Genomic DNA, 25,748 nt, shown 5'->3' with positions numbered 1-25,748 from the left:
AATTGATTTCTTTGTTGCCTTTCACAATGATAAACTTATTTACTATAAACCAGTTAAAAGGCTCAATTCTGCCCTAAGAGAGGTAAAACCCAGCTTAAAAGTGGAGATGATGCTTGTACAGTCTTTAATGGTGTTGTGATTGCTCCATTCCTTTGGGGTTTTGTAGCAAATCCTTCCTTTAAGAGCGTATCAATTCATAGAGTTAGAACAGAAACAGAAAGAATGAGTAGTGCTACCTATGTGAGACTGTGAGGAATATTTATGCACTCATCTAACCAATAAGTCATTGAGCCACTGAAGAGTTTCACTGGAATTCCTAAACCATAGTAAAGCAAAGGACTGCAAACCCACCCCACCCCCTGATCATTCCCTGACAACAACTCACCTCATCTCGGAGCATGTCACTAATGGAAGAAGCTGTATTTAAACTGATTTGGGATTGACTGCTTATGCCACTGTCATCCCTCTGGAAATCATCCAACGAGTGTAAAAGACTTCCTCTGGGTTTCAGTGTCTTTGGTCTCTCAGGAGCCTCCAGGCTGCTTTCCACTCCAGGGCTGCTCCCAAAAAAAAACATGGAAGTGGCACACACTCGCCCAGGATAACGGAAGTTCTTGTGTTGAGAAGCGGATCGTGAACTCTGAGGTTTGGGACTCATGGGCCTACAAGGCATGTCTTTACCATCAGAATTTGAGAGCTGGGGACATGATGGACTCGACTGACTAAATGCCAGCTGTAAGTCAGTGGGGCTAAATGGAGATTTCATCCAGTACTCCTCTAGAGAAGTATTTAAACTGTTGCTCAGAACCTCCTGCTGTTCATCACAGTCTGAACTCTGAGAGTATCTGATACCCAAGTCATGGGACTGTACTCGTCTTCTCCACATACGTGCAGGTGAAGAGACATCAACGGGCTCCACAGAGCTGTCAAAACAGTTGGAGTCCGTTGAGGAGCCATGATCTGTTTCTGTTTTTAAATAAGAGTGTCCATTGGAACTATGCTGTTGCTCTACTGGTGTTAACACGTGGCCACCAGTTGCATTAAGACTCTCCTGTGTGGGTAATAAATTTACTAAGACAGGCCTTTTTAGTCCATCTGCCTCCTTGCTTTTTAGAAAAGCTTTCCAGGTGCTCTGGCGAAGTTTGGCTTTCTCCTTTTCATTTTTCACTGATGCTTTTGAGCTTTGCTCAGTGTTTTCCTTTTCTGGACATTTGGACTCAAATAAGCTTGAGAGAGATTTGTGTGCCAAGGCCAACCTTGTCTTGAACTTCTTACCCTCAGGGATTTTGTTTCTTTTGTGTTCATTTTCAGGGAATGATTTTCTAATCCCTGAATGCTCCACAGGTTCGCTGTCATTGTTTTCAAATGAACCTGAAACTTGTCGATCTGCATCTTCCATCAGTATCCGACCAGAGCCAGAGGCCTTCCTCAGGCTCAATCTATTGAATAATCCTGCGGGTCTCTCATAAAATAAATCATCATCATCAGAATACTCAGAGGTGTAGCTTTCCTTCCTGTGAAAGAGTAAACCAGATGAACAGCTTCTGAAAGACAGTAAACTTGCAGTGTCTTCATCATCTTTCCCAACATCCAGTTCTTCTGTCTTTGCCTTGCTGCCAAAGATACTGCTGCTCCCCTGATTTTCCCATGAGGCAGGCTTAGTTTTCCTGAAAGATGTCATTTTTGAAAATACTAAAAACTTGGAAGCTTTCCCGCTATTCTCATTCTTTGTTGGCTTTTGTACAGTTTTATGAAGACTGCTGTTACTTCCCAGGGTGTGGGATGAGTTCTCATCCAGCTCCTCGCTGTTAGTGCTGCAGGTACTTACATTATCCAGGCCCAGCATGAAAGTGCTCTGGGTCTCCCTGTTCAGAGACTCATCAAAGACATCAGGCACATCCAGACCAAGTGCACTGTCTTTGCTGGGGCTAGAGGTGTCTTCTGCAGGAGAGCCCTCCTTTCTTTCCCAAAGAGAGGGTTCTACACAAATGCCTGGTTTTTCATTTGAGCCATTACATCTTTCATTTCCTTGCCTGCCTATTGCTTGTTCAGAGACAATGCTGGGCCCCTGAGGGCTGACATCAGCACCATGTCCCTCACACAAACTGCTTGTACTGCTGCTGGTGTCCAGTGTCATTGCACTGGTAATATTTAAACCTTTCTCTGTGCTTCGATGTGCTTTGAATCCCTCTTCCTTAGACACCTGGTAGTGGCTCATTCCAGGGTTTCTAAAGCCTGACTTTCCTAACTCTCCGGTCTTGAATTCAAAACCACTCTTTGTTTTGCAGGGCTCTTCCTCGGAGGCCATCAGATCACCTCTGCCCTGTGACTTTACAGTGCTGACACTGGGCCCTTCAAGGCTGACACCAGCACCACCTCCCCGATACACACTTCTTACACTGCTGCTGGTTTCCAGTGTCACTGCACCGGACACCAGTGTTCCTGTTCTGCAGGAACCTTCCTCAGAGGCCTTCACACCGCTTCCACTGGGGCATTTTACAAGGGATTTTTCACATGAATCCATCTGACTTTCTGCAATAATTGTATGACTGCCTAGTGGTAAAGCAACATTCCCGAATTCCACTTTTGCACTTGATACTGCAGAATTACTACAGGTTAATCCTAGGAATGAAGCTGCTTCTGTTTTCTCTCTTTTCTCTTCTGAAGTTTCTGGTTTTACTTCGGCTGCATCCTTACCAGAGGGTATCTCTGTACTGCCAGGAAGAGGGTGGATGGCCAGAATTTGTTCTTCACAGTTACAGCTTTCACTCAGAACTCTCTCTGGCTCATCATGAGCTTTACTGACAGTATGAGGAGGCATCAAATCCTTGCTCACTACATTTCCCAATGTTTCAGCTACCACATCAGTAGGAAGGTTATCATTCAGTGTTTTGGAGTGTAATCCTTTCTCCTCTACAGACACTATAATTAAGGCAGGCTTTAATTCTGGAATTGTCATTAAATCCCTTCCCTGCCTTATATAATCTGATCTGGGAGTCCTTTCAACAGCAAAGACACTCTCTTCATCCTTTCCTTTGTGAGCAGGATGTTCATTTGTTTCTAGCTCCCAGTGGCTCCTCAAGGCACCGGTTTTGCAACTTGTATTTTGCTGCACTGACTCTCCGTGCTCTGCTCCTCTGTCACTGCCATCTGGTTGCGTTGCAGTTTCCAGGACTTCCCAACCAAAGCCAAGATTAGAAGAATCATCTGCCCATCTTTCTCCTGCTGCAATCTCTGAATCTGACAGTTCAGATTCAAGGCCATTCGCCTTCAAATGTTTGTGCTGTATTCCACTATTGGAAACCCAGTTTACAGAACAATCAAGGTCTCTGCTTTCCACAACAGCAGGAACCCCTGCATGAGAAGCTGCAGGGTTCTCAGTGTCACCAGTGTCCCATTCACCATCGATATCACATGGGAATCTACTTGCTTCCAGATCTCTTTCAGCTTTGCCCTCATTGTTTTGCTTAAGTTCCTCAGTGTTTATAATCACTGGATCCCGATCCAGGGAAGAGGATGTCTCCTTTTGCTTTGGATTGCCCTCACAAGCATCACTCCATGTTAAGCTGTCAGCACAATTACCAGCTGGCTCTGGGCTAAGGCCACGTCCCTCTGATTTAGAGTGTAAATAATAATCAATGCACTGGGGGGAGGCTGCTGCTTGAGAAACCTGACACTCCTTTGAGTCTGTGTCAGTACCAAGAGCAGATCTCTTTATGCCAAATTGGCCCTCATCTTCAGTAACCTTTTCAGTGCTTACAGTTACCCTTCCTAAGTTTTTCCAAGTGTATTCAAAATCCAGATCTTGAAGATGTATTCTGGAACATGACCATCTAAATTTGTCAGCTGGGTGAATACAGCTCACCACACATTCTGTCTCACTTTGAGCACTGATATTTTCAGGTACGCTGTGCCATGTTTTACTTTCTGTAATCTCTGACCTTGTGCGTGGTAGCCGAGATTTTGGGTTGAAGCAACTCTGGTAGAAGGGTGAATGTGATGTCAACATGGTCTCTGTGCTTCCATGTTTTATCCTTTTACCTGTAGTGTCCTCACTGTCAGCTGAATTCCTCCTGCTGCATTTTATACTGGACATAGACTTTAATTCACACTTACAGTCAGACGTCTCAGTGTCACTTTTACAGTTAGGCCCATTTGTTTCAAAATGAAGATTAGGCAAACTACAGCTTGCTGCTGCATATGACCAGAAGGAAAACTGCTGTACCTCAGGAAAAACCAAACAACTTTCTGAGTTTGCTTTGAAACAAGCAATGTTAAATACTGCAGGATGTTCCTTCAGTCTTGCAACACCGTTTTCTGTAAGTACTGAGTTGGTACAGGACTGCACTCCACTGCTTTCTAACTCTGCCTTACTCTGCAGTGCTGTTATTGACTTTTTCTTAGTCTGTGATAAAATGCGCTCTTCATAGACTTGGCTCCCTGTGATGCAAATATCACCAGGTAACGTTAGCTCTTCATCACCCAATTCTTCGCCCTCTAACTCTGCAAACTGTATGCAAAATTCAGTTTTGCTTGGTGCTTCTTTTATTTTGGAGGGCAATTCTAGCTGTACGCGCTGTGTGAACTCGCGTTGCCTGGAGCACTTCAGTTCACGGAAGGTTTCTTCCTTTTCTTTGGGAGGATTACAGCACAGGGGTTTTTTTTCAGTAAACAGGCAGTTTGAATCCGAGCAAGCATTCCCAGTTATGTCACTGGAAAGGGATTCTGTGTCTGAAGCACTCTCATAAGGCTCAGTTTTTACATCTGACAAAGATCCGCTCTGATGTGACACAGTTTCAAAATAATCTTCATCTGTTTCTTGGCTGGATCCACGTACCTCCAGCTCGGTTGTGCTTGGGGTAGAAGAACTCAGATCATCTTCAAACTCTCCTTCACTGATATAGTTTTCAACTGGCTGTGGGGTCTGTGAATAAACAAAAAAGAATGATTTAACAATGGTATCCCACAGCAGCAGGGTAACATGAATTATTATTAGAAAAGGGACTTCAGAACACAATTAATTCAATACATATGGATGTCTTTGCAAGTTATACTCAATGTCTTACTTCTTGATGGTCCTGAGGTCTTTCTATTTCTTGCCTTTTTTTCTTTTATGTTTCTTAATTAACCATTTTTTTCATTTTCATATTTAGCTATGCAGAGGCCAAAATTTTACTTTTGGCCATATCTTTCATAAGCCATTACCAAAACACTTTTCACATTCAAATACATCAAATGGAAATTTCCCTTGCCAGTAGATCTAGAAAGTCCAATGTACACAGCTTTAAATCTGAGGAGCAGGAGGTTTATGTGAAAAACATGGGAAGTAATTATTAGTGTCTGCATTACAGAAATGTGGCATAAATATATGCAGAATAACTGCACTTGAATAATCAGATATTACCCATGCCAAAACTTGAACCAAAGGTGAAAAAGGTCTTAAATCTCATTTCCCAGAAGACTCATAGCAGGAGCACTACATGGATCAATTATCAGAGCACATCCAAATCATTGGATCTGAGCAGAAGGATTAAAACCACTCTGTCAGTATTAGGAAATGTTTTTGTTACAGACAGCTAACCCTGGGAAAACTTCAGTCTTCTTTTCTTCAACAGAAGTCTGGATATTTCTCAACTTTGAAGCAGAAAATGAAGTCAGAGCAAAGTGACTTCAAAGTTTCCTGAGGTAAAAATAGTACTTGCTGTCTGTCAGCTTCAGGTTCAGCTATTGTCAGAAGTTCTACAACTGAACTCAGCTGAGATATCTGGCTGGTTTCAGCTTCAGTCCATTTGTATCTAGAATGAGATGCCACACAAATATAAATGGCAGCCTTTAACCCTAATGTTGGATGCCTCTTTACCCAGGTTTTGGTGACAGTCCTCACAAGAATGGTTGGCATATTTTAAAATCTGAAAGCTGACTTATAAACAATGAAAACCTTTCATTAAAAAAAAAAAAAAATCTAAAAATCACCATAAGAGAATGGCATGCGTCAAACATAGAACACAAGATGCTTTAGCCTGAGCTGCACGTCACATTCACCAGGGTACCTTGTCACAGAGGAAGTGTGAATCCTCATATAGGGAGACAAATTGCAAATCACATCAAAGGGCATGTCGCAGAGTTTCTGATTTAAACTCCAAAACATGGTAAATTGGAAAAAGAAAGACACAAGAGTTATTTCCATATGAGAATTTCTCAATAAGAAGACCGGTAGTTTCTCTTGGCAGAAGAAGAAAAATACAAATTGAATGGAGGAGGCAAGGGGGAGAATTCAGTACTTCAAAACAAGTCCAAGAATCACTTCTGAACCTGATCAAATTGCACTGCAGTGGCAACACGAGTCACATAACCAGCAGAGCAATGTGTCCTTCACTGTGTGCAGTCAGTGACACGTGGAACTGAGGTCCTCCAACCATGGCACACCCGTGTCCCCAGGACAGGAGTGGCCAGCAGTGAGCAGCACAGAGCATTTCACAGCGGGAAATGTGGGAGCAGTTGGCTCACACAGCAGCGAGTGCAGCAGCAGCTGCTCAGCAGCTCCAGCTCTGCCCCCTCAACACTGCTCTGAACACAAACTTACGGACGGCAAGGAACTAAGATAAAAACTATTCAAGCAAGTAGAAGCAAAGTAATGAAGATGCCCAACTGTCCTTGAGGATAATTATGAATTAAATTGCAAAAAAAAAAAAGAGGACAAAAATCTCTTACGCTCCATCTCTAATTCCAAACATAGCTATGTCAGGATATTCATGCTGTGGCCCCTCCCAAATTCATTATTTTTAATGGGCATTATACAAAACTATGCATTTGAAGCAGAAACAGAGGCCCCACAATTTCTTCCACAATTTGTGAGAAATAACGAAACAACTTCTAGATATGAAGGGCACCAATTAATGCCAACCACCAGTCTTGCACTCCCCTGACTGCTTTTCTCTTGCATCTCTCTTACCATCTCTGAAATGTGCCAAGAAAATAGGGTGAAATTGAAGTTACTGCTCTGTCTTGCTGTTATTACATGTCACCAAATATATTCATGTCAAACTAAAATCACCAGAAAAATAAACCTTGTGACTTTGATGTGCGAAGTGAAGACCTTTATCTCCATAAAATAAGATACCTCCCATCCAGGTTGCTCTCGTACGTGACATTTGCTCCCATGGGCTAAGTCACTCTTGGCTTCTGAACATTTTTCATTTGGTGGGAAACTCAAGTATCATTTTTTTCTCCAGATCAGATTTGATGTTTGAATAATTTTCTCACACAATATTATATTGCACAATAGTGAGTTTCTCAGATATTGTGTCTCCTTAATTTTCTCTGCCTAGCGCTTGGCAGTAGAGGTTAAACAGACAATTGTGTTACTTCATCTAGACTTTCAATGAAGGATTTTATCCCTAATTTTCACAACCACAAAAAGAATCTGACCATTTAGATGGCTTTTGCTTTTACTTTGCATTCAAGTTCCCCAAGCAAGTCTGACTTGCTTTCCCACTAACCTGGACCTGTCCCTAGTTATCACCTCATTTCCAGCTCAAGGAACATCAGCACAGTTTTTCCCTGAAGTCAGGACAACATGAAAGCATTTTTAGTTGATATTTCAAAGGATCCAAACAATTGTTTTCTCCACAGGTGATGGTAACAACTCTTGAGGAGTTGCTATCAATATACATTTCATAAATCTCCATTCACAGCTTGTTTGACAGAAAGGCACAGCCCAGCTCTTTGATTTGCAATGGGACGAGACAAAAATGCAGTTTCCATTAACAGGTGAGAACAAGCAGCTGTCCTCTGTGCTCAGTGCCTGCATCAGGAGAGGAAATGTGCAATTCCCAGGGCAGGGATGGGAATCACTTACAGGAGGTCTCATCCTGCAGAGTGCTGGGTCTCTGAGCTCCCTGCCACTTAAAAAGCAGGGAAGGAAAGAAAGATAAAACTAGTGAATGAAAGTGCCCCTTCACTGCCATATAAGATTGCTAAAACAGCTGCTTCAGGTTTCGGCTGTAATGTTGTCTCGGGTCACTTGTGTTGGTTTAACTTGTGTCCTGTATGTTTGAAAAATGAGCTGAATGGAATTACTGAAATGACTGAGTCTCTGGAACTCCTCCTTGGCTTCCCAGGGATCCTGACTCAGTATCAAATTCTTAACTTTTCATGATAGCTAAACGGTTAATATTCTAACATGGCAGCACGAAACTCATCCAGCCTCTGTGTAATGAGAGCTGTGAAAAGCTGAGATTTTTCTACAACCATGGAGGGATGTAGGTGGCCCTGGGGTTTGAAAAATGCTGGTCATGCAACTGTTATTTATTATTTATTATGGATATCCCGAGCTGAGGGCACAGAGGAAAAAACAAAGGTGTGTTCAGTACCAGGACAGGAACAGCATTTGAAACACCCAGGTTCTCCTGTTTGTGACTTTGGTATACCTCTGTTCTGAAAGGGACAGTCTTGGAGAGAGAGGGAAGAAGGAGTCTGGCCTCAGGGTCTTGGTCTCTCCAGCTGGGCTGGCAAAGGTTGCCCAGGATAATGTCACTTCTAGGATGTTACTTGGATGTTTGCCAGGTTGGAAATGCCTCAAAAGATCTAAGATCACCAAGCCTTTCCAGAAGAACAGTCACAGAAACGGCTTTTTATGAAGTAAACTGTGTTCATGGACTAAAGCAAACGGAGCACAAAAAGTGTTCCCTTCAGAGGAAGTTTTGTCACAGAGGTCACAAGTGGTTCCTGGCAGTGGTGGAGCACAGCTGCCATCCCAAGGAACCAGTCACACCACCTGAATCGGCACAGAGCTATAGCAGAAAAGCCCTTCACCTGTATTTGGGGAAGAGATACAGACCCAGAATTAATGGTCTCAACTTACCTACACATTTCCACGCTTAAGTAAATGCAAAGCCCGTCGAGAAATCCTTAAAGCAAATTGGATGCCAGTCAGGGGTTGGATTATACATGGCATAAAGAGACACAGGCCTACCTCAGGGGAACTTTGTGTGGCAAATTAATTTGCATGTTAAAGATTTATTCTGTGAAGAGAAAACAAAACTCTTTGGGAGAGCCCTCCCACATGCCCAGAGTTGTGTTCACATAAAACAGAAGGACAGAACTTGAAAAAGACTCTTAAATTAATGATGACACAACCACTCCTCAAAAAGCTGCCTCTGGGAAAGGACTTCAGACACGAGGTGACAGTGCAGGGTACAGTGCAGTAGCTGCAACCCACCCCGAATCCCTGTGCACTGATCAACTGTGGCTGGAAAAATTTCAGCAAAGATTGAAATTAGAAATCATGCAGAAAACACCATCTCAAATAGCCACATAAGGTCCCTGAGGCTTCAAATTATCTCCGTGATCAAATCCAGATACCCAAGCTCTTTTGTTAAATTGCTTTTATTTATTACTGCCTTGTAAAAACAAACCTTGTTACGCTTAATGAGGAAGAAGTAGATTGGAAGACATTAACTTCAGACAGAACTTTTGCTTCTTAGTCAGCAGAAAGCCACTTTTTCTGAATTGCCTGTCATTTCGGTGGATATTACAGGTGCTACAGATGTTTCTAAAGAGCAAACCAGCGGGAAGAAGAGCAGCTGCAGCACTGTGCCTTGATGAGGACCGCTGAGCAGGGATGCTGTTGTCAGCAGAGGTTCTGAACCTTCAGACTGATTCTGCTCTGTGCATAAATGGCAATTAAACAGGCACTCCGAAAGGCACTGGAAATGAAACCCTCTGCAGGTACTGGGGAAAGTGCTCTATAACCACTGAATGATGACATTTGCCTTGCAAAACATATTCAGTTTTTCATGCAGGACACAAACATTTGCATCTTAACTGCACAAGAGGAAACAAAATTCACAGATGGATGAGAAAAGCAGCTTCCCAGGAGGTTCTTGCTCCAGTGCAGATATGTATAGGCATCCAAAAGTAATTTTGGCACTAAGCAGTTTGGTGACACAGATGTTTTGTTAATCCTCTGGACGCAGCAATAGCACTGTTTGCAGGGCTCTCAATCTAAAGTGGCAACATTTTGATATACAGAACCAGTTATACATGAAGTCACTAAAACAACATATCTCCCTTTTCCACAAAAGATGGATTTTTCAATTGTTCCCAAAAGGTGCAGTTACTTTTCACTAAAAAATCTCTCAGAGCCAGTTGTGTTGATTTGTGAGAACTCGCACTACGCTCATGATTCCTGACACAAGGAAGCAACACATGGACATCTGCTACATGTCCTGCTCTAGGTGTATTTAGTGCCTTCACTGGAAAGCCTCCAAAGGGTTAAACAAGTCCAAAATCAGCGGGACTAGGTGAGCAAGGCTCTGGCAGCTACCATCACTGCAGGTGGTGATGCCAGCTGAAGGCAGGAGGGAGGAGTTGGAACCAATGGCAAAACAAGGCACAGACTCAGTGAAATATCTGAACATCATAGCAGCACCATAACTCCCAAAACTTCAGTGTGTTCCCCCCACCCAGCACCAGCCTGAGTGCTGTTTCTGCCCAGAGCCCTGATTAACCTGGCCCCAGAGGTCACCGGGGCCTCCACCATGGTGTTGTCATATGACACTTGATCATTACAGGACTGCAAGAGCAGACAAATACCACACGCTGTGGCTCTGCTGCACTCCACAGCTTCTCCAATTCTGTTCAACAAGCCAATTCCAACCTAAAAACACTTCTATAGCTCAAAGCCAACCCCGGCATCTCCCCTTTGACACTGACACTCCTGGTGCCACTCTGAGCTCAGTAGAAATGTCGGGATCTGGGAGCCATCTAGAGGTGCAGAGGCGCCTGGCCAGAGCACTTTGCACTGACAAACACACACTGCCCCTGAGAAACACAGGCTGCATTCCAGTGCCCCATCATCAAATCCCTCCCTTTAGTTCCAGCCAGGTGAGACTGTCCAGCGGATGAGGAGATGAGGCAGTGAGGAGGCACAAAGGTTTCCTGTGTTAAGCAGATGATAAGCGTGCAAGGTAGCAGAAGAGAGGTGTACAAAATGATTGCACAACACTGAAAAGTTCATGGCTCTCTGTGCCTTGTGTCTGTGGTTTAATTATTCCATTAAGTTTTACAAGCTGCAGTTTGCATCAGAAATATGTTTTTTTAATCAGTGCTGCAATATGAGACATAACTCTTTTGAAAATGTTTGTAGGTTTATTCTCACAAATTGACAGCTGATCTGTACCAAATGAAATCCTAGAGTTTAGCCAAGGCACTAACTATGTAGGTTCACTCCTGAAATGTAAAGTTATAGATTGTATCAATAATTAATATTGTAACTGCTCTGAAATGTAAAAAGAAGATTTTTTGGTCAATATGTCAATATAATATGTCAAATCAAATTTGGAACACGAATAGCTAAAATTCAGTCTCCAGCAGTTTCCCTGCCCTCTGACACAATCTGTGACCATTGCACTGCAACACTCCCTCTGCTGGCAGATCTCGAGGGAAGACACTGCTCATTGCCTCATTGTGCTCCTGCCTTTAATGTAGGGAAAGCTTATATTGTTAGATGGCTGCTTATCTTTTCATGAAAACTGGGATATATTTTCTTGCCTTATAAAACCAGGTCAGCACTCCTCCTCCCGCACACCCCTTCTCTATTTTATTTTAATAGGGAAAAGCTCAGTACTGTCCCAGCAAAAGATAATCAGAAGTTCGTGTAGAAGATAAAGATATGAGCAGATTACATGGCTGCTCCCATGAACTGGGGGACTAAGCTTCAGGGTAAACACTTTTTGTACTGAAAAGGAAATCTAACACCCCTGGCCATTGGGAAGGTCCTGCCTCAGAGTCATGGAGCAAATATACATCTATTTCTGTGTGGATGTTACCATTAACCTTTCTGCAGGGCAGGTGCACTTACAGGAGGCTGGAGCTGTCTGGCAGAAGCGCCACTCAGCTGTGCACAGACCAAAAGCCCTACCTAGGAACTGTGTGAATCCTCCTCCAAAGACAGGGCCCACGCTCAGCTCTTGTGCTCTGCAGCTCAGGAGCTTCGAGTACTGACATCCATCAAGCAGTGGACATTTGTATACCCTTTAAAAGGTCATTCTGGCCTGCTACTCTGCACTAAATGAACACAACATCCGTGGTTAGCTTCCCTTCAGGGTGCTTTAGGGCTTGACCCCTTAGCTGAGTGGGAACCCGAAGGATTCCTGGTGAAAGAAATGGAGACTCCTGCTCTAGAAGTCCAGGCAGCAAATGCTGTGAGGGTGTGTCTGCAACTCTGCTGCAACTGCCTTTGTGTGACTACACTTTAGAACAGACATATTTACCTTTTTCAAACTCTTTTTTTTTTTTTTTTTTCAGAGTGCTGTTGAGAAATTATAGAAGGAATACTGAATTGAAGGAGTACAAAGACAGCAAATATTTTAAAGACAGTGCAAACTCCTCTAAAGAAAAAAGCTATTGGAAAAAAGACTCCACTTAAAGACAAAGAGTGGCTCAAGAAATGCCGAGTGGGTATGTGCATATAGATGTAGCCACAAGACATGCACTGATATTCCCTCAGTTATCATCAATTCAGTGTTCAGTAATGGGGCTGCAGTGAAATTGGAAGCTGAAGGTCATGAGATATATGGCTTGTTTATCTTATAACCACTCCAACCACTCAGTCCACTTTTAGAACCAGTCTTTCTTTGTTTAGTTAAGATTTCAATCTGTGGAATTATAATTCAGAGTGTTAATTAAAAGAGGACCCAGAAGGAAAGGAAGCCCAGGAAATGCAAGGCAGTGATTGATACCAAACCCTGCCTTTCTTGACTTCCTCCTGCCATCACTGGAAACATCACCACAAATTGCCCCATACACTCAGCCACTGCAGCTCCCTCTTCATTATGTTGTTTGCTTTTGAACTAATGTTTCTGTGGTCATGCTGGTCCTTTTTATCAGCCCTGCTGCAATATGATCACACCAAACACCCTTCCTCTGGCACATCCTGATGAGTTCCTAGATGCTGCAAGGCCCATACCCGACAGTGCTGGATAGACATGGTGAGAGTGTCTGCCCCATGGTGTTTAACTGTGTAAAACAGAGGGAGGGAGGAAGTAATATGTTCATTAAGTGGTTCAGGGTACACGACTCACTCTAGTCGTACCAGGCACCCACAGCAGAGCCAGGCATTCAACCACCTCAGTCCCTCCTCATTAATTTTATCTTTTAATTTCTCTGTTGGGTCTAATACTCTCTGAAGGTTTGAGATCTCCCCATACAGAATACTGTGTAAACAGAGGAGAAAATCTCAAGAACAGTAAGGAAAGAGATGTGACTAGAAGCTGTGTATATACATCTCTGGTTTGCCAGCACAGAAATGCCCCTAAGACAATTGCAGGCTCTTTCCTATGGCATTTTAAGGAGGTATGATATCAAAGTGGAGGCAACAGAGAGATGGGCATCAACAGGAAAAATTAAGTAGGAAGAAAGAACAAATGGGGATGAAAAGTATAGTACCAGATTTTGCATTGTTGAGGTGATTTTAGCGGGGCTCCAGGTGGCACTCAGTGAAACATGCACTCCTTTCATGAGCTATTAATAACAGAAGCATTATTTTTTTGGTATGTCTTAGTCTAACACATATGCCATTACTGCATGTTCTTGACAACTTTAAGTAAGAGCTTTGCCAACAAATTCAGCCTGGCTTTTGATAGCCAGATAAGTCTTTTTCCTCCTTTTGTTGTCATGTGCTTCATCTTCAGGGTGACTCCTGGTCCGTATCACTCCATGGGCATAAGACACAAGGCTTCCCCTCCTCAGCTGTCCCTACTGACCTCCAGGAGTTGTTTCATACACATTTGCCCTGCATTTGGGCTCTGGACTCTTACAAGCGTTACCCAAACAGAAATTCAGAGTGCAGGACTTACAGCCAAAGGCAGCTCCTGAAAACTGACAACGTGAGATCTGGAGCCAGCAGGAAAATAAGGAACATGGGGAAAAGGATGATTTTCAGACATGGGACAAGAAGAGGCTAGGTCCTGTTCATGAGTTCAGGAAGGGAACTGAATCCAGCGCAACTTTGCATCCTCACCTTATTTGAGTTTTGCCTAGCTGAGGGACCTGAGATATTCCAGTGCCAACTGGAATCACATCCTTCCTTCTTCCTCCAGAGCTGTACAGAAATCTTCTCAATGAGCTTTTCAAAGCAGAAGAGATCAAATAACAAGCCAGCTTATACAAAATAATAATTTTCAAGGAAACCTAGCTAGCAACACTGTTGCAGAGCTGCCTGGAGCTGTGCCATTTGCAAAGACCTTTTTTGCCCACCGTTTCCCCTTCTCTTCCCACTTAACAGGAAGTAAAAGGGCTGTTTACAGGGATTCCAGCACCAGGCCTGATCAGTAGCTGATGTTTGTGGGGTCAGGGTGCACTGGTCCCAATCAGGCTCAATCCTTTCTATGCCCACGTGGCACACTGCAGGGCAGAGCAAGCCTTTCGTGCCAGGGTGGCAGCCACACACTGAAGCTGAAATGTGCGGCACACTCTGCTTGTGGGACCAAGCCCTTCAGCTGCTGGGGCTTAGGGAACGGCTCATGTGCCTTTTTCTGATGCAGCTGCTCAGTATCCAGCTTAATGCCTTACTTCTCCTTTGATCTTGGATACCTGATTTCACCTCTGCTCCTCCGTGTAACAATGGCAACACCTCCAGACCTCTGAGCTGCACTGTAATACCAGATTAAGTGACAAGGCACGGGGGAATGAAATCTCCTGACTCATGAGATGAACTGAGGTCACATAAACCCGGCCTTGTTTTTCAAAATCCACAAATGTGACTAAAATGCCCCCTTCTCTCTCCAAGATCTTGCCTTTTCTCAGGAACCTTTTGTCCCAGCAATGACTTGGTGTGATGTCCCTGGATTTGATTTAGATTGGATATAGTGACTCTAGTATAACTACCAGCTGTGCTTTTGCCACAAGGCTCCTGCCTCATGCGTGCAGATAGTTTCCAGGGGTCTTCTGACACTTCCAACAGTGCAGGTGGCTAAAACAATAGCTAGAGTAGTTACAGGGGCATGGGGAACCTGAGCTTGGCACAGATGAGGTCGCAGCTGGAACCTTCAAGACAGCTTGATGTGCATCTTGCATCAGGATACGTGGAGCAAGTGGCAATAGTTAAAAGAAGATCTAGAGTTATTCAGGATGAATCATGGGGAAAGATTGAAAGTACAGTGTGCATCCCAGAGAGAGACAGTGTGGAAACAGTATTTAACTGTTGATACAAGGAAGCAATCTTCTCTCCAAATGTATGACAGATAAAACAAGATTTAATGGATTTAAATTGAAGCAGATAAGACTGTAGTTAAAGAAAATCAATAAACCACCAACAGTATGCATAATGAAAAACTGGGACAGGTTGCCTAGAGGATAGCATGGAACCATCACTTTCTGTGTTTAGGCACAGATCAGACACACCTGACAGGAATGACTCAGGGAGACTCAGTGGTAGGACAGACGAGAAGATCTTTTTTGGCTACTTGTAACCTTCTAATTCAGTAATTAGTGTCTTGTACGTGCTTATTAATCTGTTTTACCTCCATACACAGGCCAGGGAGGGATACACTATTGTAACAGACGTGACATGGAAGAGCAGTCATGAGCAAAGAACTCCTGCAGCAATCCCGATTTACAAGCAACCCACATGCACATTATCAGGTGCAGAGCTCAGAATGGGCCCAAGAATGTCCACTGGTGAGAGGAGAGGTCTAGAAAAGGTGACTTGAGAAAAGACTGAACACCTGTGGTTAAACCGAGAGAAAACCTCCCAGTGCAAAATGGCACATCCCACCCAGTCCTCATAATTTAGGCTGTTTATTTCAAGGCTTAAAACTGATAATAAAAAAGGCATCCAAAGGGACAGAAATTGTCCATATCTTAAGTCCTTTGGCACAATCCACGTAGGCACATCTGCCCTACAGTCTGAGTTGTGCCTCTGGGTCACAGAAAATGTACATTATGGAGATTCTCCACTGCCAGAAAGCGTTTCATAACCCTCACCAGAAACACAAATTCCTTCCATTTAGTTCCTCAGGAGGGAGGAATTGCTCCTTGGCCTGTCATACCTATGTACCACCAAGGGAGATTCCAGGATTGCAGCAAGTGTTCATTTTGGCATCCCTACACTTCATCAATGAAGCAGTAGTTTATTTTTTTGAAATGGAAGGAGCAGACACTGCTGCCCCTGGAAAGTGTTAACTACAAGAGCATGGCATTCATTGGTTCAGTGGGAAGAACCTGGTTTCCCATGTTGTAGGGTTAGGGAGACGGTTGGAGGATGTGAGAGAAGCTCTAATAAATCGTGACACACAATTTCTCCGTCTTGGCAACATGCAGAAAGGAGAAAAATGTCTTGCAGAAGAAAATCCAGGGCAGCAGATCATGAGCAGAGTGGGTATGGTTATATCAAGTCGTTCATTCCTTGGCTGGTCCCAGGCCCCCAGACTGCCCTGTGTATCTCCCCAGGTATTAGCAAATTGCTTCACATGGCAAGGAATGCAGAGTGAGATGTCAGCAAGATCCAGTCACTCAATCCACAATCCACACCACAATTCTTCACCTAACCGGTGCTAACTTGAATGCACAGAAAAGATCTGAAAGCTTATCAGATCAAAGAAATATGCCTTTTATGCCAAAATCCAGCTTTCAGCACCGTAGAATCAGGAATACAGTAACTACAGCCTCCTACCTAATGATTTTGCTTGGCACAGCACAGGCTTAAAATCATCACAAGATCAGAAAAAAAAATCTTGCAAAAGTTGTGTCTCATTTCATACTCTCTTAAGGTCAGTTCAAGAAAAATGGCACACAGACCTGCAGAACATCCAAAAAGCTGTAAACTTTGGTTAACAAAACAGAGCTCAGTTTGCTCTTAACCACAAAGATCAAGTGACAGTAAAAGGAAACAAAAAGATGCAAATCATACATTTTCAAGTCTTTGAAGATCTTGCTGGCACTGCCTCAGGTCAGAGTACTTCTCACTACAGCTCATTTCCCTTCAGTCAGCCTTTTCACTGCTTCAGTGCTGAATACACAAAGAGTACCAGACATTTTTAGCCTCGATAATGTTTTCATTACCTGTCAGGAATAGCACTAATAGCAGGCATTAGAGGTGCAACATTCAATTGTTCAGGACAATCTAAACATTTAATTACATTATGGTGCTAATCACAAATGATTGCCTTAGGGAAGGCAGGGCAGCTGTGAGAGGATGCAGTTCGTCTGTTCAGCTTCTGGCAGAATTCAGCAAGGACAAAGTAAGAAGCGCTGGGAGAAATGTCTTCAAACCACTCACAAACCGTATTTCCTCTCAGTCTTTTAGAGAGGAACTACTTCAGCTTGCTTCTGTGCAGCCCAGAGATGAACACCTCCTTTGAAAAGAGCCTAATTCCACATCGACCATGCTTTTTGTTCTCTTATTTTACTATCATTTCTGCTCGCATTTGTCCTTTTATTGTATCAAGCTCGATCAAGTTTTCTTATCATGGTTTCCTTTCTTCCTAATCCTGTTACATTACCTTACACAAATGGCTAGTTCCACTGATCTACCAGAGAGAAATCAAAGAGAGGGTGATTATCAGAACCAAGGATGATGAAATGATTTTTTTAATGAAAAAGAAAGAAAGAAAACTTACCAACCAAGCCAAACACACACACATAAAAATAAGATTTAAAAAATAAATAAATAAAAAGGAAAAAAAGAGAAATAGGAACTGATCCTGCTTTCCTCTGTCACTATATAGAAGTAGGAAGCTTAGACTAAAATGGAGCAGAATACTATATAGAGAGAGATGTTCCAGCAGAACTTCTTTGACTCAATCTTATTTGACTGGCACCTCAGATACAGATACAAATCTGTGACGCCCATTGACCTGTCCCCTTCTTACATGTCATTGATGAATTTTACTTACAGATATCTGTAAAAATTTGATGCTCCATTGCAGAACCATTTCAAAGCACAGTGACTACAGAGAAATGGAGAAATGGGGATTTCTACAAATCTAAGCTCTAACAGAAGTGACTTCTATTCTATGAAGGGTTAAGAAGATTTTCTTCAGGCAGGGGAGAGCCTCCTTTAGTACCAATCTGAAAACCCCATTTGTAACACTACTCCTCTGCAGGTCCTTTAGCAGAAGCCTCCAGCCAACACATGAAGACACCAAACCCAGTGCAGGCACTGCTCTTACAATTGTTAATGCCCCACCACAAACCTTCGTGCAAGATTTAAGTCCTGCAACAGAGCAATAGTCAAGCATGTAACAATGTAACACCTTCACTCCAGAGAGGAAAGTTTCACACTTAATTGTCCAAGTATTGCAGCATAAACTGGAGGAGGCAACTCAGCTGAGGCTTAGGGTTCTGCACAAACAACAGACCCACAGTTTGAAAGGTCAAGTCCCAGGTGCCTGTGTGTAGTTTTCTGTCACTCTGTCCCCGGCCCTTTGCAATCAGCAGCCTACCTGGATGCTCCTGACTCTCCTGGGGGTTCTGTTTGAAGTGGCAGGACATCTCACTGGCCAGCCCAGGTGCTGTCTCCTCATAACTGGTGCAGATGGCATTGGGCTGTGACAAAATGGGATGAACTGATTTTGCTTCTCTTGATCATACTTTGTTGTGAGGGCTGGAGGTTTTCTCTGTCTCCAGCAGTACCACTGATTACAGCAATTGCAATTTCTTATCTTCCAAATTTTACCAGTGCTGCAGCAGTTTTCCCGCTGCTTTGTCAGAACTGAAATAAACCCAGGGCAATTTTTCTGCAACCCTCTCTCCATCTGTGATCCCAGCTCCACTGCCCGGGCCTGAGTCAAGGTATCAAGTTCCATCAAGAGCTTCTCCCGAATTCGCCGGTCTGCTGCTCTGTCGATCAGCTGGGCCAGGATCAGCTCTTCCTGCCAGCAGCCAAAAGCACAGACTGCTGCCAATTCTTGCAGTGCTGAAGCAAAGGTTGTAAGAATTTCACCTGGCATTTGTTCCCGCTGCCTGAACCGGAACCTCTGTAAAACCACACTCTGTCTGGACTTCATGTGCCCTGAAATCTTCTTCATTTTGTCTTCAAAGGAGGGAGCTGAAATCAAGGTTCTAAAAAATCCTCTTCACATCCAAAGTAAAAGAACAGCCCTCAAAGAACCTTCAGTTTTCAATCATGTATATCAGCCAAATCTCACCATCAGCCACGGACACGAGGAACCTGAGAGATTTCACAGTTCCAGGACTTAAAGCTGTCAGTGAGATGCAGTGGGAACTCCCCAGTCTTCAATGCCACAGCTGCATAAGTTCCACTGGTATTCCCACTGCCTCTAAACTTGCCACCTAAAAGACTCCTGACTTCAGCCCAGGTTGTCTGGCAGGGCAGGAAATACAGTGCTCCTCCCATGCAGGCAGCAAGGGCAGGGGCAGGTGAGTAAAAGAGAAAATTAAATGGGAAGGAAATAAGAAGATGATATGGAAAGACTGTCTACCTGGTAGGAAGTGTTTGTCAAATGCCCTAAAACTAAAACTTGTCAAATACTTACTGGAAATGAGATATAAACACCAGGTTTAATGGTTTTACACACATTGCTTGCAATAATTAACAGCACAATGTTCACACCAAAACAATCCTCCCACATCACCAGGAAACGTGTGGAGAGTGTGCAGGACCAGAGCAGCAGTGACAGACAACAGTTCCACAACGTGGAAGAGCAGCACAAGCCTAGGAGGACCTTTGTATGAGCAATTCTTTCTCAGGATGGAGTCTGCTGCTGCCTACATTTTGCTGCTTTTTTCAGAAATCACACAGGAGGTACAACCAGAAACTTAAAAGTATGTGTTGCAGAAAAGAGGATGAGAAAGAAGGAGATGGATTCGTTGCCCGGCATGCTTGTGAATATGTGTAGTATTAAGAAATGATTTTTAGCCTTTTTTTGTATTGTTGTGGGTGTCTGCTGTATCCCAGCCATAGAGGGGTCTGTGCACCCCACCCTGCAATCAGGGAGGAGTAAATGATTCTCTGCAGCAAATCCCTGCACAGGCCAAGCAGATCACAGTTCTAAAATACCCTTTCTCAATGAACCAGCCAACTCCATCAGCTGAATCAGGAGCACTGATCCATTTTGCAATGATGGCAACATAAAAGAAAAAATATTTGGCTAAAAAAATATTCCTGAGCAGCACTGGAGAAGCTCACAGACTTATTTATACCTGCCCACTGCCTCACCATGTCCTTTAACAGGAACATATTAGCTTTTCCAGTAAAATCTTGGTCACACAAGCTTAGGTGGAGGTGGAATGCTGAAATACTTAACAGCTTTTGCATTTTTCAAAGACTTGAACTTTAAGAGGTTTAAAAAGTATAGTCCCAGCAATTTATTAAAGGAGGATTTAGGTTAAAATTAATCTGGAGAGTCTCAGACCCATTTTTAGCAGTAAGATTTACTGTATAGAGATTAATTGTGACTGGGGGATGGTGCCATGCAGGGCCAGGAGTTGGAGCCAGTGATCCTTGAGGGTCCCTTCCAACTCAGCTTATTCTGTAATTCCATAGATTTTGGTTATTTTCATAAGAGAACCCTAAACTTTACTCACTTTCCTGCTGTCAAAATTTTCAGCATTCTCTGTTTTTATAGGGACAGCTGACTGGAAGGTAGTAAGCTAAATGAAAAAAGAAGATGAAGGTATACATCCCAAAAAAACTACACAAATTTTAAAATACCAGAGTGCCTTAATGGCTTTGCTCAGAACACTCCAATGTGCAGTTGTGTTGTAGTCACAAGATTTTTGTCTGAAATCCCGTGAAGTAGAACTCCAAATAGCTCTTTATTAGAGCTGGACAAAACTATCAGTAAAATACACTGATATTATTAGATAATATTAATATATTGTGAAGTTTCAGCAACACCATGCATTTTTAAGGATTTTCCTTTAGTGGAAACTGCTGCTCATGCCCATTGAAGGAATATGAAGACAAGTTTCCTTTCCTAAAAGATCAGATTACCTAGAGGAATAATCATATAGAGGGGAGGCAGAGGGGATGGACTCTGAATCCCTCTGTAACAACAGATCTATTTCTGAGCTGAACATGACATTCTTTAACATATCAAGCATCTTCACACCATGCTTCATTCCACCCTCGGTCAGTACTCCCCTTTGCACACAGAGATAGGGAGCTCAGAGACATGACATGATCTGCTTTTGACAACAGGCAAGGCAAAGCCAGGATAGGAAGCTTGGGATTCAACTCATGCCCCTCTCTTCAGCAGCTCACCAACCCAATTTCCTTCCCCCAGCTCTGCTTCTGAAACCAAACGTGCTAGTCCAAAGGTAATCCAAAGCTTTTGCCAGCCCAGCTCTTGACAACCAGCCCTACATTTAACCACAACCCAATTTAAAAGGCCTCTCTGAGTGGAGAGGAACAGACAGAATACTTGGGAGAAGCTTCACAACATGTTTGTCATAAATTTATACCTTTTCCTGGACAGGATATTGAGCTAACTGGAACACACTACAGACCCATCTGTCCACTGCAACTGCTTTTTTCTAACTTTCACAAAGGAGGAAACGAGTTCAAATAGGATGATACCAAAAAGCAACCTGCCTTAGGAAATTTAAGGACATATTTTTAAACATGGAGACCTGAATCTTGGTGCCTCCTTTGGAAAAATTGCCCATAAAAATGAATATTTTAAACTTTTTTACTGTGAACTGTGGAAAGTCAAGTAATCAGGTTGGGTTAAGAGGAAATACATTGCAGAGTGACCTAGTGTGAACTACATCAGCTCTTCAAATCAAGAGCTCTCACTCTCTGCACTGTAGTGGGTCAAACACGTGCCATCTGACCTGGGTCTGACTCCAAATCCCTGGACACCCTGGTGATGTGATTGACGCCTTCAGTTTTAGATTCCATATTTTCCAGATTCTGTACTGCATTGGTATATAACTCTGAACTTCATGTAAAGTTGTCAGCAAGTTCTCTTCACAGTTCAGTCACACACAGCAATCCTTTTCCAGCCCGAGAACCAAGGACACCACTGCAGCTTCAGGCCCCAGAAGTATAAATAATAGTGAATTGAGGAGAGCAATCTGGGAGGATGGGACTTCATCACCTGAAGCTGTAATTGGACAATTAACCCAAATATGTCAATGGACTAAAACTTATAAAAGTGAAAACTCGTGACCCGGAGTCCATCTTGGGTGTAGCCTTGGCCAGGCTCTTGTACTGCCCAAGGTCCATCCTTTGAAGGCCTTTCAATAAACAATCACTTTATTCCTTTAACCCTGTCCAGCCTCTGTTCTAGGCAGCCTCTCAATGATCATGATCAATCCCGTTGACACCAGTGCTGACAGTGCCCAAGTTCACCCAGCTCCCTGCCCAGAGCCCGGGGTGAGGAGCAGCACTGAGCCCAGAGGGGTGGCACCAGCGTGCGGGACACCGGGGCTCACTGACCATGCAGCACTGGCCAGGAACAAAGGGCTGGCTACACCCTCAGCTACTCTGACCTCACTGCCAAAACATGACTAAACCACCTCATGCCTCAGCGTGATAAGCATCCTGATGGGACAGAAATATGCAAAAAACTTTGGGTAAGATTAGAAACGCTGCACAGCTGCCATTCTTAAACTTCTCGTCTATAAACCAGAATGCCACAAGACAAACCCAAGCAAGCAGATGAGATGTTTCTGCTTTCCATCAAACACTGAACTCTGTTGCCTTGGGAATATAAACAAACACATTACAAAGAAGGAAAAAACCCAGCTTGAATGATGAACATGATATTTTAGTCAAGTTTCGTTCTGTAACCATTACTTTGCCCTGCATTGGTGTGACTGAACATGAAGTTTTCAACACTAATTACAGCTGCCCTGCTGAGGTATTTTCTCTGTCATTGCTGACCCAGTTCTGTTCCTGCTCTGAGAGTGACTGCACACTTACTCACGTACAGGAGACACCACACTTGGACGAGAGAAACCAGAAACACACAGAAGTGCATTACTTCTGCTGACACTGATCATGACCAAGAACACGGCTGTTTCTTTGCCCTCTCTGGAAATAAGGTGCTAGGATTTTGTAAGGTTGTGAAAGAAAATTGAAGAACAAAATCTTTCTTTTTAAGATTTCTGGCTCTGTGGTGTCTGGCCGTACTAAACAAGGTTCATAGCTATAACATGATCAGGCAAGGGCAGCTCACACAGACTGGATGTCACATTGCCTGAAAATCCTGCACTAGCCTGTACATCTTCAGGACTTCCTGGACATGAAAATTTTCACATGGGTATGTTTATCACAGCACATTTTGCTAAAAAATCTGCACTTACTTTTTAATTGATTTGATTTTGTCCTTTTTCATCATCTTTATTTCACCTTATTTCCCCATTTCAGCAAATTAATATTGGGAGGTGGATTTAAATGCCATTTGGGGTTGTCACAGGATGTATCTGCAGTCCCTTTGGTTGGAAGTTACACATTTCCACAGGCTGGTAGTAGAGTTAGCAGCATTTCTCCAGTTCTGGCCCACTAATCTCAGTTATTTCATGCAGCCTCACCACTGCAGAAGTTTATCTTCAAGCAGTTTGGCTGTGGAACATGCTCTGCACTTTGCCAACAGCTGAAGGACATTTGGATCTCAATAGCTTAGCAGTGCACCACTGAAACAATCCTGACCGCATCCCCCTGGCTTTTTGTCTTCTGCAGGACAGCATTTCCCATCCTAGCTTGCTGCATTACCTACTCAATAATTATAGAAGCCAGAAGATGGGTTTCACATGAGCTGAGCCTATTATTTTAAGAAATGTCTCTGTGCCTCTGCTCTCAGTGTTGGGTAGCCTCATGCACATTTCAGAGCAATGGAGAAAGGCAGAGTGCTCTCCTGGACTTTTGTTCCAAGACACAGCTCTTGAGTAGTATGTGTAAGATCATTGCCCTTATGACCCATTCCCAACCGACCCTGTAAATATTATGCATTCCTGCTCAGGAATTAAAAAGATCATTGCTGTAATAGTGTTAGGATTCCATGTGACTTGTTGAAAGCAACCGAGCTTTCTCAGTCAAGAAGTCTCAGACTAAAATTAAGAGTCTGATTTGCCATGAGGCCAAATCCCCTCTTTATTGGACATTAGCTGAAAGAATTACCCCCCTGCAGTTTATTGTGGCTCCCAGTAACATTCTAGACGGCAGAGAGCTGGGCAGCCTGTTCTATCAATTTATATCAGGATCTACAATTAGATAAACTTTTCTATCAGTGCAAATTCAAGGCCAAGTACTTTGAGAGCCCAAAAAACCCTCTGCCCAGCCCAAAGTTTGTTTCTGTATTGGCTACATTCACAGCTTGACAAAAAACTCCCTTGCATTTGTGGGATGTGGAAAAATGCATAAGGCTTCTTTTGGATGCCATACCAAAATTATTACAAATATTCCCCTGTGCCAGACTTAAGCCTTCAGAAATAGAACTGTTGGTTTTCAGAGATGCTCATTTCAAGGTTCTTAGCAAGCAGATCTCTCCTTCCAAAGTACTTAATTCTCTGAGAAGCTGCAGTCTCTGTGGTGAAAGGATGACACGTATCTATGGACTAATATCAAGGCTTCCCTCATTTTAAATAGTATTAAAAAATATCTCTGAGGTATGTAACTCCTCTTCTTATGGCTAATTTTTCGTTGTCTGCTTTTCCCATTTATTGCCTGTCTGAATTCAACACTCAAGGAGTGAAGTACTTGCCAGACTTTGAGAACGCAACATTTATCCAGTCCTTTCAGGTTTAATCATGTACAGAGATATTGGGTTACCTGAGCCAAACATGACACACATCAACCTGCAGGTTTCCTCAGGAAAGACAGACACTCAATCAGGTGTAAACTGTGAAAGCTCAGTGGTGTTGGAATATAAACCAGAAAAACCAATGACTTAAAGCCAAGAAAATTCAGATCAGGCAGAAAACTAGACAAACTCAAAGGGGTTGCAGATGAAGTTTGCCCAGTGTTCTTGAAGAACAAGCCCTGCTTTGCTGAGATGCACAATTTGTGTTTTTAAATTAGAATTATACATATAACTCTCTATAGGTACACATATGTCACCCTAGATCTTGTCAGAACCTCCTTTTCTAAATCCCACTGTTTTCAGCAGGAGCTGATCTTTGTCCCTTGTGAGCTTTAGTCACCAGTACAAGGGATTGGTAAAATGCAAACTACAGAGCTGGTAGGTGTTTGTATATGCCAGCTCCCAGTGTTTATTGAGATCCAGGTTCAATGGCAGCCTTCTCCAAATGCACTATTGTTAATTTTATGCAACATTCTTTTTCTATCATAAAATGATTTTCATCACAAAATGATTGTGATGTTCACTAGAGGAGCAGTAACACTAAGGACTTGACACAACGGTAGGATGTGTTACTGCAGTCCCATAAAGCTTTTCTTGTAAGGTATCAAAGCATTTCATATTAATGATCTAAACCTCCGGGAAAGAACAATTCCCACGTTCACAGCTGTCATGGTTTCACCCCAGTTGGCATCCAGGCACAGCACAAGAGGAGGTCGGTTCTGTTTGGTACAGTTCAGAAATGTCAACATTGCTATAAATGCAGGAGCTGCTACAGCACCGCATCAGTTCAACAGTCTGCCTCAACTGTTTTGTAATTGCCAGAATTCCTTCAGTTTTAACACTGTAAATATATGGAGCTGGCTCCCAGGAATATTATATTGCCGTGAAGATCTGTATCTGTTAAATGACTTATCTGCCTAATACAGTAATTCATTCTGGTGTCACTGCATCGGACAAAGGGGACAGGAGCCACCC

At 43.1% G+C, this 25,748-nt stretch overlaps 1 protein-coding gene across 1 annotated transcript in view; it reads right to left on the bottom strand.

Moving 5' to 3' along the window:
- ARHGEF4 (Rho guanine nucleotide exchange factor 4) overlaps positions 1-25,748 on the bottom strand; it is a 217,267-nt gene that overhangs the window by 118,208 nt on the left and 73,311 nt on the right. Inside the window, exon 3 of the mRNA XM_040074006.2 lies at positions 386-4,924. Coding sequence (XP_039929940.1) covers positions 386-4,924 — 4,539 coding nt within the window. The remainder of the gene's footprint in view (positions 1-385; positions 4,925-25,748) is intronic.

Source organism: Hirundo rustica, chromosome 10 (genome assembly GCF_015227805.2).
Source record: "Hirundo rustica isolate bHirRus1 chromosome 10, bHirRus1.pri.v3, whole genome shotgun sequence".
NCBI lineage: Eukaryota > Metazoa > Chordata > Aves > Passeriformes > Hirundinidae > Hirundo > Hirundo rustica.
Note: the sequence above shows the minus strand (reverse complement) of the source record. Positions and strands in the feature narration are given on the sequence as shown.